The sequence below is a fragment of the Lutjanus erythropterus genome, chromosome 10 (genome assembly GCF_056507025.1).
Source record: "Lutjanus erythropterus isolate fLutEry1 chromosome 10, fLutEry1.hap2, whole genome shotgun sequence".
NCBI classification, from domain to species: domain Eukaryota; kingdom Metazoa; phylum Chordata; class Actinopteri; order Lutjaniformes; family Lutjanidae; genus Lutjanus; species Lutjanus erythropterus.
The window spans coordinates 27,030,854-27,045,286 of record NC_139326.1 but is presented as its reverse complement, the minus strand read 5'-3'; the positions used below and the strand labels follow the sequence as shown (position 1 = coordinate 27,045,286).

General features: G+C 38.9%; 1 protein-coding gene across 1 annotated transcript in view; it reads left to right on the top strand.

Annotated features, from left to right (window-relative positions):
* The first annotated feature begins 1,182 nt into the window (after positions 1–1,182).
* Positions 1,183–14,433, top strand: part of clip1a (CAP-GLY domain containing linker protein 1a) — a 29,533-nt gene continuing 16,282 nt past the window's right edge. The window contains exons 1-9 of the mRNA XM_084728840.1: positions 1,183–1,336; positions 6,903–7,107; positions 8,598–9,160; positions 9,965–10,089; positions 10,202–10,418; positions 10,521–10,718; positions 10,864–10,955; positions 11,237–11,297; positions 14,009–14,113. Coding sequence (XP_084584966.1) covers positions 7,017–7,107; positions 8,598–9,160; positions 9,965–10,089; positions 10,202–10,418; positions 10,521–10,718; positions 10,864–10,955; positions 11,237–11,297; positions 14,009–14,113 — 1,452 coding nt within the window. The 5' untranslated portion in view covers positions 1,183–1,336; positions 6,903–7,016. The remainder of the gene's footprint in view (positions 1,337–6,902; positions 7,108–8,597; positions 9,161–9,964; positions 10,090–10,201; positions 10,419–10,520; positions 10,719–10,863; positions 10,956–11,236; positions 11,298–14,008; positions 14,114–14,433) is intronic.

The following is a 14,433-nucleotide window of genomic DNA, read 5'->3' as shown; positions in this document are numbered from 1 at the left end:
TTACAGTACATACTTGTGCAAATATACAGGCATACAGTGGCTCATGTGTGTCTGGGTGAGCTGAACGTCTCAGTCAATAGAAGGACAATTATTTAAGCCTGAGCAAAGTCATGTAAAAGTGGCGATGTATATAAGCAAAGGCTACATTTTGTAATAAGCTATTACCTTGCAGCCATAGGTTCAGGATTAACTCTACATTTACAGTCTGTCTTTAGATTGAAAGTTAAGAAATAAAAATAAATTGACTATTATCTTGAAATGTAGAGATCTGTTGTTTTCCAATTTTTTGCTTTATTTGCACAACTTTTCTGTCAGAAATTAAATCTAAAACAAACTTCTGGTAATATAATTATATAGTTTGGAATCTCTCAGAAGTCTGACATTAATTAACCATGCTTTTCACTTGGTACAGTCCTAAACACTGACAAAGCTGTGTATGCATGGTTGTGCGAGTTTGATGTTGAAATGCAACTGGTCTACTTCTCTACTTGTACATTTTTCTTTGGTAAAGGCTGAATGCTTGGATAATAACTTTGTCTGAGAATATTACAATAGTTTACCAGTACAGACCTCTACCTTGCCAGCAGAGTATTTGCCTTGCTTAATGTGACTCCGTTAGATTCCCTTATCATGGAAGCCCATTTATGCCAATATGATGAAAAAAAGATCCTGAAGAATGTTTCTCATTATAATGACTAATCATTATAATGAGAAACATTCTCAAATTTATGACTTTTTTTTTCTAAAATGATTTAGTATGTCAAAATAAGGAGTTAGTTTCACACGTTTCTTATTATTTTGACACTAACTCATTATTTCAAGATAATCATTATTTTGAGCTATCAAGTTATTATTTTTAGTTACTCAGCCATTATTTTGAGACAAGTCATTAATTTCAAAAAAGTTTCTCATTATTTTGGCATTCTAACTCATTGACATACTAATTATTTGAGTTTAATGATTGTGAGTTACTATGTTATTATTTTGAGATACTAAGTCATTATTTTCAGACTTAAACTCATCATAAACAGAATCTGTTTTTAATACATTGTCGGAAACGGGCTTCCATACTGGCTAACTGCAACACAAGTGTTTCGTCTGGAAAATGTGTTTGCCTTTCAGAAGTGTGGGAGTGTGACATCTTACTGAACATATCATCTTTGGTCGCATGTAACTACTGTTGACGTTCCTCTTGGTCGTTGGACAGAGGCGGCTCATACGCTGGGCTGTGCCTGCCTGCGGCTTCGAGCGGTAGTAGTCGTCGTGGTTCTACACTTAGCTTGTTAGCTGTGTATTTTTTTCCTTAGAAGACGTTGGCTGTAGAAAAACACATCAGGTCAGTATCAGCTGGATAATGCCGAGGTCACGTATTTCCGTAAACTTGCTTGTCCTTTCGCTGCTGGTGAACATGGAAACTGAACGTTGGATGAAAGTTGTACAGGTAGTGTAGACGTTACTTGAGGTGTTAGTTCAGCTAGCTAGCTAACCAGCCCTTCTTCTCTTGGTCCTGACCACCGGCTCGCCGTATTGCTCGGGCCTCACAGCTAACGCTACTTAACAACTAATCACGTCTATTCTTATCATGATAACAGACTGGGATTCATTTAAGCCGGAGAGGTAACCGTACAGTCAAAAGGCTGCTCATTCAAACAACATTACGACAAGATATCTTTTCAGGTGATCTCATCTACTAGCATTTGTTAAGCTGACTCTCAACTTGTAGCAGCAGTGTGCCCTACTGGAGCTCCGGTGACATTGCGGAGACTTTTGGACTTGTGGAATTTGCTGCTTACGACAGTGCTCGGTCAGTGGGTTATACGGTGTTTGAACATGTGGATTTACATACTAGTATAACTCATCATAAACGGCATATTGTATCACCAGAGACAGAATTAGCTAGTAAGGTAAGTTAGCTGACATAGTGTTTTTTACAGGCTTCACTCTTACCAGATGTGCCACCTCATCGACAGCTCTCAATCCGTTAGCTACCAGACGAGGTAGGCCAATTCGTTGACCAGACCCTAGGATAACTTAACGCTAGGTTAGCTATGTAACTGCATTGTCACACTGTAATAATCATGCAGCTGTGCAATAATGGAGTCTGCATTCATTAGACAGTTCTGCGGTTTTAAGGTGTGACTTAGGCAGGCAACTAAGCCTTTCTATTTCTAACAAAAAGCAGTTTAACTTGTTTGGACTCACTAACGTGACTAAAGCTTTGATGGGTTGCTGTCTATTCACCTGCAAAGGCAATACCTAAACTCTGACATTTCTGTGTTTGTATTAAGGTTAGCCTTTAAGCTTGACATTGTGGAATTTACAGAGTGAGAATGTCTTACTTTTGTGGGGAAGTCAGATAACTATAAATTGATAGGATAGGGTTGGGCAATATGTCATTATATCAAGATCATATGAGGCGAGGTATTGTCTTAGATTTTGGATATTGTGATATGGCCTAGCTTAAGAGTTGTCTTTTCCTGTTTTTCAAAGCTGCATGATAGTAAAGTGTTGTAACTTTTTGAATTTACGAGGCTGTTACAGGTGCTCTATCATTTGCCTTAATACCCACATTACTGATGGTTATTTATCACAAATTTCATTGTGGCAATAATTTGAGAAAGCACCAATAGTCGTCCCTACAATATTGTTGCAATAAGAGTTATTTGGTGAAAAACTATCTGTCCTTGGCCACTATTTGAGAATTTATTATATGCTATTTTAGAGAATAAATATGTGTATGTCAAGATATATTTTGTGTATCATGGCATAGCTTAAAAATATGGATATATTATTTATAAACCATAGCCCTTGTTGGTTATTTTACAGGCATATTATCCTTTGTTCATACATACATGTATCATATTAGTTGATTTAAGCCCACTGGAGTGGAAACCAATATGTACATTTGTTTTTCAGTAACTTTAGGTAACACACCCTACCTGTTCTAGCTGAAGAGGCTCTATTAGTCCTGGAAAGTCTGATTTTTACCATGGGGCCCACAGTGGAAACCTTGACTATCCTTCCATATATTTAATTATTTCAGGTCTCAGATATGGACCTGGGAGTAATTGTAAGTGCCAGAATTTTTTTTTACGACAAGTCAGTGTTGAGATCCCCCAGTCAGAGCTGGCTAATGTAGCTGGGGAAAGGGATGTCTAGGTTCCCCTGCTTGAACTGTTACCCCCATGACCCGATTTTGGATAAGCGGTTGAAGATGGATTGATGGATGGATGAAAGTCAGTGCTGATATACACTGGCTGTGTTGTAGATTTAATGTTTGCCTGTAGACAATGTGGGTTGTTAACTTAAAAAAACGAACCTGTGTTCATTGACACGGAGAATGCAGGATACTTCTGGCACTTATTCTCTCCTAATGTCCTGTTAGTGCTTTTCTACACCTTCCTCTGTCGATGCTAGCAGGGGCCTACATAATCATCCCAGCAGATGTTTCCTCAAAAAGGAAGAACCAGAGCTTGCCTTGGTCTTGTGATGAAAAAACAAGTGGAAGAGTGTGGGTTACATCAGTAAAGACACACTTCTGATTATGTTAAATCGGTTTGTGTGTGTGTGTGTGTGTGTGTGTGTGTGTGTGTGTGTGTGTGTGTGTGTGTTTTAACTTGTGAGTTTATTGTGTAAGGCTTACAAATCTCATAAAAAATGTTTTGCTTGCTCTTTGTGTGAAACTCTGAGAGGGATGCCTCAGCAGCTAGGACTAAGTTAATGCTGGACTTGCAGTAAAAACATTCCAAGGAAACCTGTTTGAACACCTGTTTGGGTTCAATATTTTGATGCCAGTGGTTAATATTAGTCAGTGAAAAATAATGTGAAATGAAAACTCACTGTGTGTAACCAGTGACACCCTCCCATTAGTTGATAAATACTTGGGAGGCTGAAATTGATAGAGTTCATACTGTCTGTGCAAAACATGTAAGCTGATTCAGCTAACGTCTGTATCATAAGTGGTTTTGCAGTCCTGTAGTCAGCAAGACATGTTTGACTCAACTTTGTACATACTGTACACTGGACAGCCAGCTAGTTAACTATGTAGTAGTGTTGTGAAGACATTCATCTACAAGATTGATTGTTTCATTCTGTATGAAGTTTTTCCAACATGCTTTGATGAGTGAGGTCCATACTATTGCTTGCAGACTTTGAGCACATAAACATCTATCATTACCAACACGGAACCTGATTATGCCTATGCTGTCATTTTGAGAAGTAGAATAAATCTCAGTTCTGTTTTACAGGCTGCCGTCTTTCCATTTCTATTTCGTTATTTATGTCAAGACAAAACTCAGACCAGACTACATGGGATTTGGGTATAGGCTAGACTAGTACTGAATAAGTTGAATCTATTTAAAAATTACACATCAGCATATTAATTCCCTTAAACTTTTGCAAACTATCGGTGTTTGGCTTTCTTCCTAGCTACAGATTAGAGTAAGAGTCAGTGGCAAAAGATTAACATTACTGCAGTGGGAAATTCTCCAGACTAAGTGGATCATTTTCAGCTGACTGCTTTAGCTCACCAATCAGAGCTGAAACATCCACTGTTAATGCTCACAAGATGGTCATAGTAATGTCTGGTGGTGCGCCGCTAAGACATTGCAGTGCATATGATTTTTCAAAACTTTTCTAGTGATGTTTCTCAGGCTCAAGGGTTAATCGGACTAGATATTGCTAAAAAAAAATAATTTAATGAATTACTAAAGATCATATATGGGCTCTTTTTGTGTGTCTTTAATTTCAACTGTGCAGTCTCTGGCCTCTGAGATGCTTTCTCTCCCTGGTCTCCTCCTGACCTGGGGGCAATAATCAGTATCATTCAAAGACAGCGGGAGAAAAGTGGAACACTTTGTTTGAACTAGGACACTGCTTTCTGATGGCCACCCTTTATTCTCAGCTGAGAAATATCTAGGAGGCTGTGTGACACAGTGTCTCCTTGGTTGTTTTGGTGAACCTACTAAATACTATGGCTTTTAGGCTCGTTCAGGAATGAAAGGTATGTTTGTGTGACACTGCTGAACAAGTTCTATATTAAATTTCTACCATGTGTGAGATCATGTGTCTTAGGTCACTTAAAAACTGACTCAAAACAGTTTGAGAGGTGAGAAAGCAGTTGGTTAGGTGATTAAATGTTTTATGTGATTTTATTTCACTGTAAAGGACATTTAAATGATTTAAGAATGACCTTCTCTTACACTCAAACATCCTTTTAAAGCATTTAAAATGTTTTTGTTTGTCCTGCTGGCATTTGTTGTTGATGGTTGTGCTAATAAAAATAATGAAACCATTTTCTTGACATTGTAAAAGGCATTTTAATATACTTTACACTACATGGTCTGTGGTAATAGTCATTATAAGAAAAAAAAAGCACAGATTTGATTCACTGACATGCAGTGTGTAACTTATTTAGGCTCAAAAATAAGCTCCTAGCTCTCACCCGTAAGGTGCCAAAGCACATTCCAAGTACAAAATTTACACAGATCCTGACATCGAAATTTGTTCAAAAGAGAGGCTGTTCTCTAACATAATGATTTTTGAACTGGGGACCAGGGATCAATAGGAATCGTTCAGTGGGTTAAAGGGGGTCTCCAGGATTTTAACATTTTTACAGTTTTAACATTTATCACATTTTTTGGACGTTGGAGTAGCAAGGGAAGACATAAGGTTGGTTGTTTTGATTAATGTAATTTTTAGTGGATGTAGTCTTGTTTGATCATTGATTGATTATGGAGAATTTACTATCTTAAAACCTAAAAATAAAAAATACTGAGAGGGAATTCTCGAAATCCTCTCAAACTGGGGGTCCGTGGTCTAATGTGCGTGAAAACAAGTGAGTTGCACTTGGTATCAAATAACAATAATTCAATAATATTGAAATCCCTTCATTAATAGTTGTTTGCATATTGTCTGAACATGAAGTATGTCTTTGGTGATTGCATGCTTTACATCAAATGTTAGGCTGTAATAAGGTTTCATGATAGAGGCATGTTTGTAAACATACACTTTGCAATAGCTGTTGCTGACAAAGCAAGTCATCCATTCTTTATGTTGCTTGTGTGTAGTTTTACTGACTAGTCACACAATCAAGCATCAGACTTGGTGTCCTAGACAATCTGTGCACCTGTTCTGCAGAGATCTTGTTAGTGCTCCACTGAAATAGGCTGAAATCCTACAGATCTGACAGTAGATTGGCCTGAAGCTCAAAGATTGTGAGTACTTTTGCTCTTGTTGGATTTTAATTAATCAAAGCTATGGGTGTCATGATGACGCGCTGTCATTTTGTAAAACTAAGGGGGGGGACCATGTTTGAGTAGTACCTTCAACCGGTCAGTTTCTGTGGTGAGGTAATCTGATAAACAGGATAATCTGCTGCTGGTGGTCTTGTTTCTACAGTAATCCTGTTTTAGAAAAATCTGCCAACCAGATTTACATGATTTTATATGCCAGACTGATAGATTGAGTGAGAGGCTATGTTTGTGGTACTGCGTGTTTTGTGGTCAAGGTCACAGATGATGGGCTGTTCATGAGTTCATGATGGCAGCAACATAGACTGCATATCATCTGGCCTTTGGTTGGGTATTTTTAGGTCTAACTCTGACATGGTGTGTACTGAGGAGCTTGTTGTCATAACAGAAACAAAATGCCTCCATTAACAGTGAACCAAAAACAAAGTCAATGAACATGCCCTAAAGGCATGTCTGTACTTACTATTTATTACTTCATGCTATGTTAAATTATTGCTGTCTGTTTTTTTTTTTTGTTTTTTTTTCTTCTCTCCAAACAGGGTCCATTTTGTTGGCAGGACTTCTTCTCCATCCTCCTTTTTCCCGTTTTTTCTTTTTGTTTAACATATTTTGTTTGTGTTTAAATTTTTTTTTTGTTTGATTTTTGTGCAGAGAGAACAACTTCACCATCACAGAGCTGCGAACAGTTGTTTTCATGTTCTGGGGTCAGTCTGTACCCACTGACGGACATAAGCCTTGTGGGTCTCGGAGATCACAGGAGAAAACATGAGCACAGCCAAGCCCAGTGGGATCAAAGTGCCCAGCAAGATAGCAAAGCCCCCTGGGGCAGGAGCCCCCAAGACCAACCCCAGCACAGGTAAGAATCTTCCCAAGTGCAACTCTTTCAATTTGTGGGAGAAAATTGAAAATTGAAAAAAGCCCTTGAATGTTCCATAGTCAAGGGCTGTTTGGTTGATACTTGTGGTGCAAGGACTTCTTTTCCTATTCCTACAGGGGTTGTAAACATGAAATTATGTCACACATTGTACTGCACCTTTTCTACACTTTTTGGGCAAACTGACAAGTTTTACAATGTGCTTGTTCCCAGTTTATATCTTGATAAAGCCTGTAGCACCTTGTAGCTAAAAAGAGTTTCATGGGTTCATGCACAAGTCTTTAGACTAGTAGCTTCAGTCAGAAGTGGTCATTTTCATTGAATGGATAGAACTGATAAAATAACTCAAACAACTCCTCAAATAAAATATGAGACACATTAACCAGCCATTTTATCACACATACAAGGGGAGACCCACCTTGGTCTTGGTCAGTTTTGTAGGTTGCATTATTAAATCACAACAGATCTAAGAGCATAGTAAGCCTCTAAATAAACAGTGGAGTTGGGAACCTCTTTTTCCTAATGCCAAGCTAGACTAGTTGAACACTGGGAGGAAATGTGGGAGCTAGACTGTGGATCTAACAAACCAAAAAGGTTAACCCAATTGACTGAGCTTTGGACATTTCAGACGCTTAATTCAATTTCGGACGCTTAATTCAATTTCCAGTTTAAACCAGTTATTGAATTGAAATGGCATGATGAACAAAATGATAAGTGACTGTAGTATAACGTTATCATAAAGAGAGAGCAATTCATGTTCATCTTGTTGAGTTAAATGGCTATTTGGTGTTTTAATACAACAAAATCCAATAAAGATCTGTTATAATACAATTATGTTGAAAGATGATAAACAGTTGTCACCTAAACTTAGCAAGATAGCCCCTTTGGCACTGAATGTTTGCCTTGCTAGAGGAGAACATTGTACTGTCTACCGTGTGAAAAACACGCTCTATGAAATTAAGTGTAAGTTTAGAGTAGTTTTGCACGATGCTCCTCAAAGATTGCAAGGGATGCTATAATGCTTTCTTTTTAATTAGTTAGCTTATGTTTGCAATAAGGGCTTCATAGTCTCATTTATGAGCGAAGTGACTTTTGTACAGTGCATTGGGAATTGCTTTGAGAAGATGGAGGCATCACTGCTTTTACACCAGTATCTTGCCAAAACTAATGATTTGTATGAGAATAGTGTTATAGCCAGATTTTCAAACATTTAGCATAGATTTCTTTTGCCAGCAGTATTATTGTCACAGTTAAATTTTGTTTGAAGACCCTGACAATGGACGTCATGTTCGCCAGTAAGAGAACATATTTAAACAGAGGAAAGATTCAGCTTCCATAACATAATCTGCACATCAAATCACATGACAATGCAATGTTTAGAACAGCATTTGTGACATTTGTTTTTCTCACACAACTCAGTTTCTCAGGAGTTTTTTAAACCTCTGTTTTCTTTCTCGCTCCTTATTTTTCAGCAGGCGCTAAAGCTGCCACAACTGACAAATCAGCTGCAAGTGCCAGTGGAGGAGATGCACAGAGTGGTACAGAGAGCTTCCAGATTGGGGAGCGTGTATGGGTGAATGGGAATAAGCCAGGCTACATACAGTTTTTGGGGGAGACACAGTTTGCCCCAGGACAGTGGGCAGGGATTGTTTTAGATGAGCCAATTGGGAAGAATGATGGATCTGTGGCAGGGGTGCGCTACTTCCAGTGTGAGGCCCTGCGAGGAATATTTACCCGTCCATCTAAGTTGTCTCGCACAGAAGGGGAGGCTAATGGAACTCAGACGGCACCACCCTCCCGCGCTGCATCGCCCACTCCTTCAGTTGGTAGTGTGGCGTCGCATACACCTACCACAAAATCAGCTTTACCCACAACTACCACGGCAGCCAAGAAGGCCTCCTCCACTACACCGACTACACCAGCTACAGCATCTTCCAACCTCGCCCGCACTAACAGTGAATCTGTCTCCAACCTCTCAGAGACTGGATCAGTCAAGAAGGGGGAAAGGGAGTTGAAGATGGGAGACCGTGTATTGGTAATGTTTTTCTCATTATCTTAAAAAATAATTTTTCTTCCCTGGATATTTTAGCAAAGTAACAGAATTCTAACATTCTACCTTTGTGTCATAAATGAGCAAAATTAGGATCAGCATGAACAGTGTTTGGACAGAGTCACATGACTAATGGAATCCTCCTGTTTAGTTAACATCTGTGCAGTCTTAGTGGATTGATTGTATCTTGATGAGCATCTTCCTTCATCCTTAAGCTGGCTGCATGTTTATTGTGGTGGGCTCTGCAAACATGAATCCACACCCGCAAGCTTTTACAATTACACAGTTCTAGCCAATGTGCTCACCCAGTGCATGCCTTGCGAAATTTAAAATATATCAAGTTCTGCGGCAGTGCTAACTGCACACAACTCCTTGTTGATGACCAGCCTGATAATCAGAAAACCAGTGTATTTATGAAGATTGGAAGAACATAAACACAAGAAGAAAACATCATATGCACTGTTCTGTGGTGACACACTATAAAAGTCATAACTAAGAACCCTCATGTTCAACTTTTCCTGCTTAAAGAAATGTGCTCACTACTACTAAGTTTAGTGTAATGTAAACCAAAATGCAGCTGTGCATTTAAATAATTGAAAGAAAAATACATGTTTCACATGCTGACAGTTTGGCCTCATTCTGTTCAAAGCTTGCAAATGTTTGTTTCTGTTGCTTTGATGGAATTATCTCACTCAGGGTTTATTACCAGGCAAAGCTGATTACTCTTTAGGCCTCTCTTATCTGTCAAGGAGATTAAATGTTGGATAATGTTTGGTGTTTCCTTCTCAGGTTGGTGGTACAAAGGCAGGAGTGGTACGTTTCCTTGGAGAAACAGATTTTGCCAAAGGCGAGTGGTGTGGTGTGGAATTGGATGAGCCCTTGGGAAAGAATGATGGGGCAGTGGCAGGCACAAGGTACAGCAGTCACCAGATTTGTAAATAACTAAAAGAAATTTGTTTATACCTGCTAACCACATTTATGCTATGACTTCCATTGTCATGACTGTATTCCATTATCTGTCCCCAGATATTTCCAGTGCCAACCCAAGTATGGCTTATTTGCTCCAGTACATAAAGTCACACGCATTGGCTTCCCTTCCACCACGCCAGCCAAAGCAAAAACAACAGTTCGGAAAGTAGTGGCCACACCATCAGGACTAAAGCGAAGCCCAAGTGCTTCCTCCATCAGTACCATGAGCTCTGTGGCATCCTCTGTCAGTGCCAAGCCCAGCCGCACAGGCCTGGTGAGCAATGAACACACTCGGTCTTAACAAACTCATACTCGCCTGTTTTTTAATGCTGTTTACTCAGCAGTCTGACCATGCTTGCATTCTGTCTCTCCATAGCTAACAGAGACATCATCAAGGTATAGTCGTAAGATTTCGGGCACCACAGCCCTGCAGGAGGCCTTGAAGGAGAAGCAGCAGCATATTGAGCAGCTAATGGCTGAGAGAGACATGGAGAGAGCTGAAGTTGCCAAGGCCACTGGCCATGTTGGAGAGATGGAGCAAGAAATTAGCCTGCTCAGGGATGATCAGGAGCAGGTCAGCTCACTCAGTGGTTTATTAATAGTAATAATAATAATGATAATAATAATGATAATAATAATAATAATAATACTCTGCATGAACCTACTGTTGATCATAAATTACTCATACTGATTTTTTGTTCAATGTCCATCTGTTGAAGATGGAGGCTAAGATGGACCAGTTACGTGCCTTGGTAGAAGCTGCAGACAAAGACAAAGTCGAGCTGCTAAATCAGCTGGAGGAGGAGCGTAGGTAAGGATTTCCAGAGGTGTTGCGAGTCACATACTGATATATTGCTACCCATGACAATATGTCGTCAATTTTTTGGATATTATGGGCTCAGTTTGAGACAGAAAATGGGAAAATATCCATGAATATATTATGTTGTCATACTATTACAGTCTTATTAAGTCATGAGGATCTATGTCTGAGCTGACTTAACCTTGCTCTTGATCATTGTACTTAAAGGTCATTGGCTCCTCAGATAAGCTGAAACAACAACAATAAAAAAGCTCCTTTTTTCTGTTGAATAGGAAGGTGGAGGACCTTCAGTTCCGTGTAGAGGAAGCTTGCATTACCAAAGGAGACCTGGAGGTAAATGACCGATATAGATCCACACTGTTTGAACTAACACATTTTACTGAATTTGTTTTTTAAAAAACAAAACATTGATCAATGCAAAACTACTAAATCAAACTGCAAATCAGACATTTATATTTTCAGAAATCTAATGAATAAGTCATCCTGCATCATGATTCCATCTAGGATTCCAGTTCACATAAACCTTGCTCTAAATCCTTGACAATACAGTTATTACATTTATTTTGTTTATATCAATGTGTTTCCAATGCGATTTAAAATTGCACAAGACTAATTGGTATCCCTTGTCACAGAGTTCAGTCCAGACAGAGCATTTGCATTATCTCTTGTGTATATTGGCAGTAGAAACTACCCACAATGTAGTCTCAGTAGGCGTGTTTGCATGGACAGTTTGATACTGCTTTCATCTTGCATTAGATGATGTGCTGTCAAATGCACCCAATAGTGCAGGACTCTGGATTTGATAAAGGCCAGGCTATGACCAAGCCAGAAATAGATACATACCCAGGCCTTGTTAATAAGTATATTAATATTGTTGTACTAGATCTAGCCTAGTGAAAGACTTAATGTAGAGAGATAGAAAAGTTTACATGTCCTACTTAATTATCAAAGCTAGGGCAGTAATTACAAAGTGGCCTGCCTTTTCCTTCACATAATATTTAATAGTAATTTAATACAATACCTTCTGATTACTTATTTTCTTTTTCTCAAGTGAATTGTGTTCTCATCCCAAGTAATGATATAGAGACTATTGGGGCCCATTGGTATCATACTCATATCTGATCCAAGGATTTGTTATTTATTTCACAGTGCTACACAGGGGACCATCTCATTTACCTTGAAGGCATCCAAGCTCAAAATAGATGTGTAAAATGAGGGCTACAGGGTTAGAATACCCCTTTATCTTCTTTTTAAATGTGTATACTAACATTTTATTACTTACAGCTGTGGATATAATAAAAACTTGCATGCAGCTTGAAATACATCAACAAAAAACTCTCCGAATAGGGCAAACTCAAAAAATGCTTTGTTGACTTCAAGCTGTTGAAGGTTTACTAATGTTTTGCTATAACCCTCAGTGCCTCCCTGTTCAGTGATGTGACGTTATTGCTTCTCTTTCCTTCTCGTCCTCGTCTTTCATGTTGGTCCAGTGCTCAGCATGGAACCACTGGAGATGCTCCCTCGTCATTCCACTACCCAGTCACAGACCTGAATTCAGTTTGCTCACTGCAACTAAGGGGGAATAACACTCAGCTTAAGAATTCAAATGTAATTTTTATACAAAAATGGATGTGTCAGGCTAGATTAGTTTATACTTAACAATGGACAGTGACTACATAGTGTCTCAGTATGCTTTCATTCAAAGTACCCCAAAAAATGTCCAGTGAGCCCTTAAATGTATTTTTTATAGTTTCATATTCAAATTTTTCTTGTGTCATTCATCACCTCTGAATGTGGTTCGCAAGTTAGTTAATTAGTGACATATGACAGCTTATTTTGTCAGGGTGTCTGTGGAAGACCCAATTTTGTATGACCTGTGATAGGCTGCTGACATTACATTTAAAATTGGTGTTATTCCCCTTTTTAAAATGAAACTTTAGGTTATAAGACTAGAAGCACAAGATTGTGCCAGGAAATTCTCCATTAAGTTGCCATAAAATCGTAATTCATAGGAAAGTAACAGCAAAAAGTCAAATGATAATCCTTTCTGTTTCTTGAGCCCGACATCTGATTAATTTCTGTTAAGTTGGTCACAAATCCTGCACATGGTGGTCTGATAACTGGTGGTTTCTTTTATAATACTTGCTATATACAATGTGGATAATGGCCTTATAACCAAAGAGAGAAAGCAGTGAGAGTGTTGATGATGCTACAGACTTTTGACTTTATTAATACAAAATTAAGACTTAAAGTGGGTTTAGCTGAAAGTAAGATAAATGTCTTTATAGTGACTTTCTACTGTTAAAATTCTACAATATTAGATATCTCCTGTATAATATAATGAATGGACTTCGTGTTACAGGGGTCAGGAAACAACCATCACTGCTTTCTCTCCATGATGTGGTGAAATCATTTTTACTTAATTTACCTGCTGGCTTGACACACATTATCAATATTTCTCTGTATTGTAACAATCAGTGTGCTTTGTTCACCAGGTGTCAGTTTTGCATGGTTACTTCTAAACTGCCTCCATCAACATATTCATCCTGCACATCCATAACACATGCCCTGCTCTTTTGCTGCTCGTCTTGTATTTCCCACCATTCATTCACAAAATTCCTTGTGTGCAGCTGTTTATGGCACAGCCTGAAAGGCCTGCATGGGATGTTTTCTCATTTCTACTCATCCACCACTCCCCACCACCACCCAATACCCTTTTCCCAGATACATAAAGACAGTCATACACACACACATACATACATACATACATACATACACACACACACACATACATAAATACATACATACATACATACATACATACATACATACATACATACATACACACACACACACACACACACACACACACACACACACACACACACACACACACACACACAAACATATCATCACCATTACCATTATCATCATCCAAACCCCTCCATCCTCTCTCCTGTCTCCCTCCCTCTCTGTCTGCGTTGGGCTGGCATGTGATGGTGGCACTGGTGTGTTCTCTTCCTCTTCCCCTTGTTTACTAACAGACGCAGACCAGACTGGAGCATGCCCACATTAAGGAGCTTGAACAGAGCCTTCTCTTTGAAAAGACCAAAGCTGAGAAACTCCAAAGAGAGTTAGAAGACACTAGGGTAATGAATTCTGCTCTGCAGTGTGCTGCGATTGAAAAGGGGCCTGGGCCGGGGACAATGGCTAAAAAAAATTGCAAGGGGTACAGAAAGGTGCCGAGCAGTAACTGGAGCTTTGCTTTGTATGAGCTTGTGGTGAATGAACCCCACAAATGCATTTTTCGGGCTTCACACAAGAAAAATAATACTTCTGCTTTTACAGCAAATAAATCAAATAATAAATTAACACATATATAGGTTTATTTCTATGCTCAAATCAGTCCATCCTGTGTAAAGTTCGATTTGCAAATGAAGGATCCTAATTTGTGGCATTCGCTACAGAT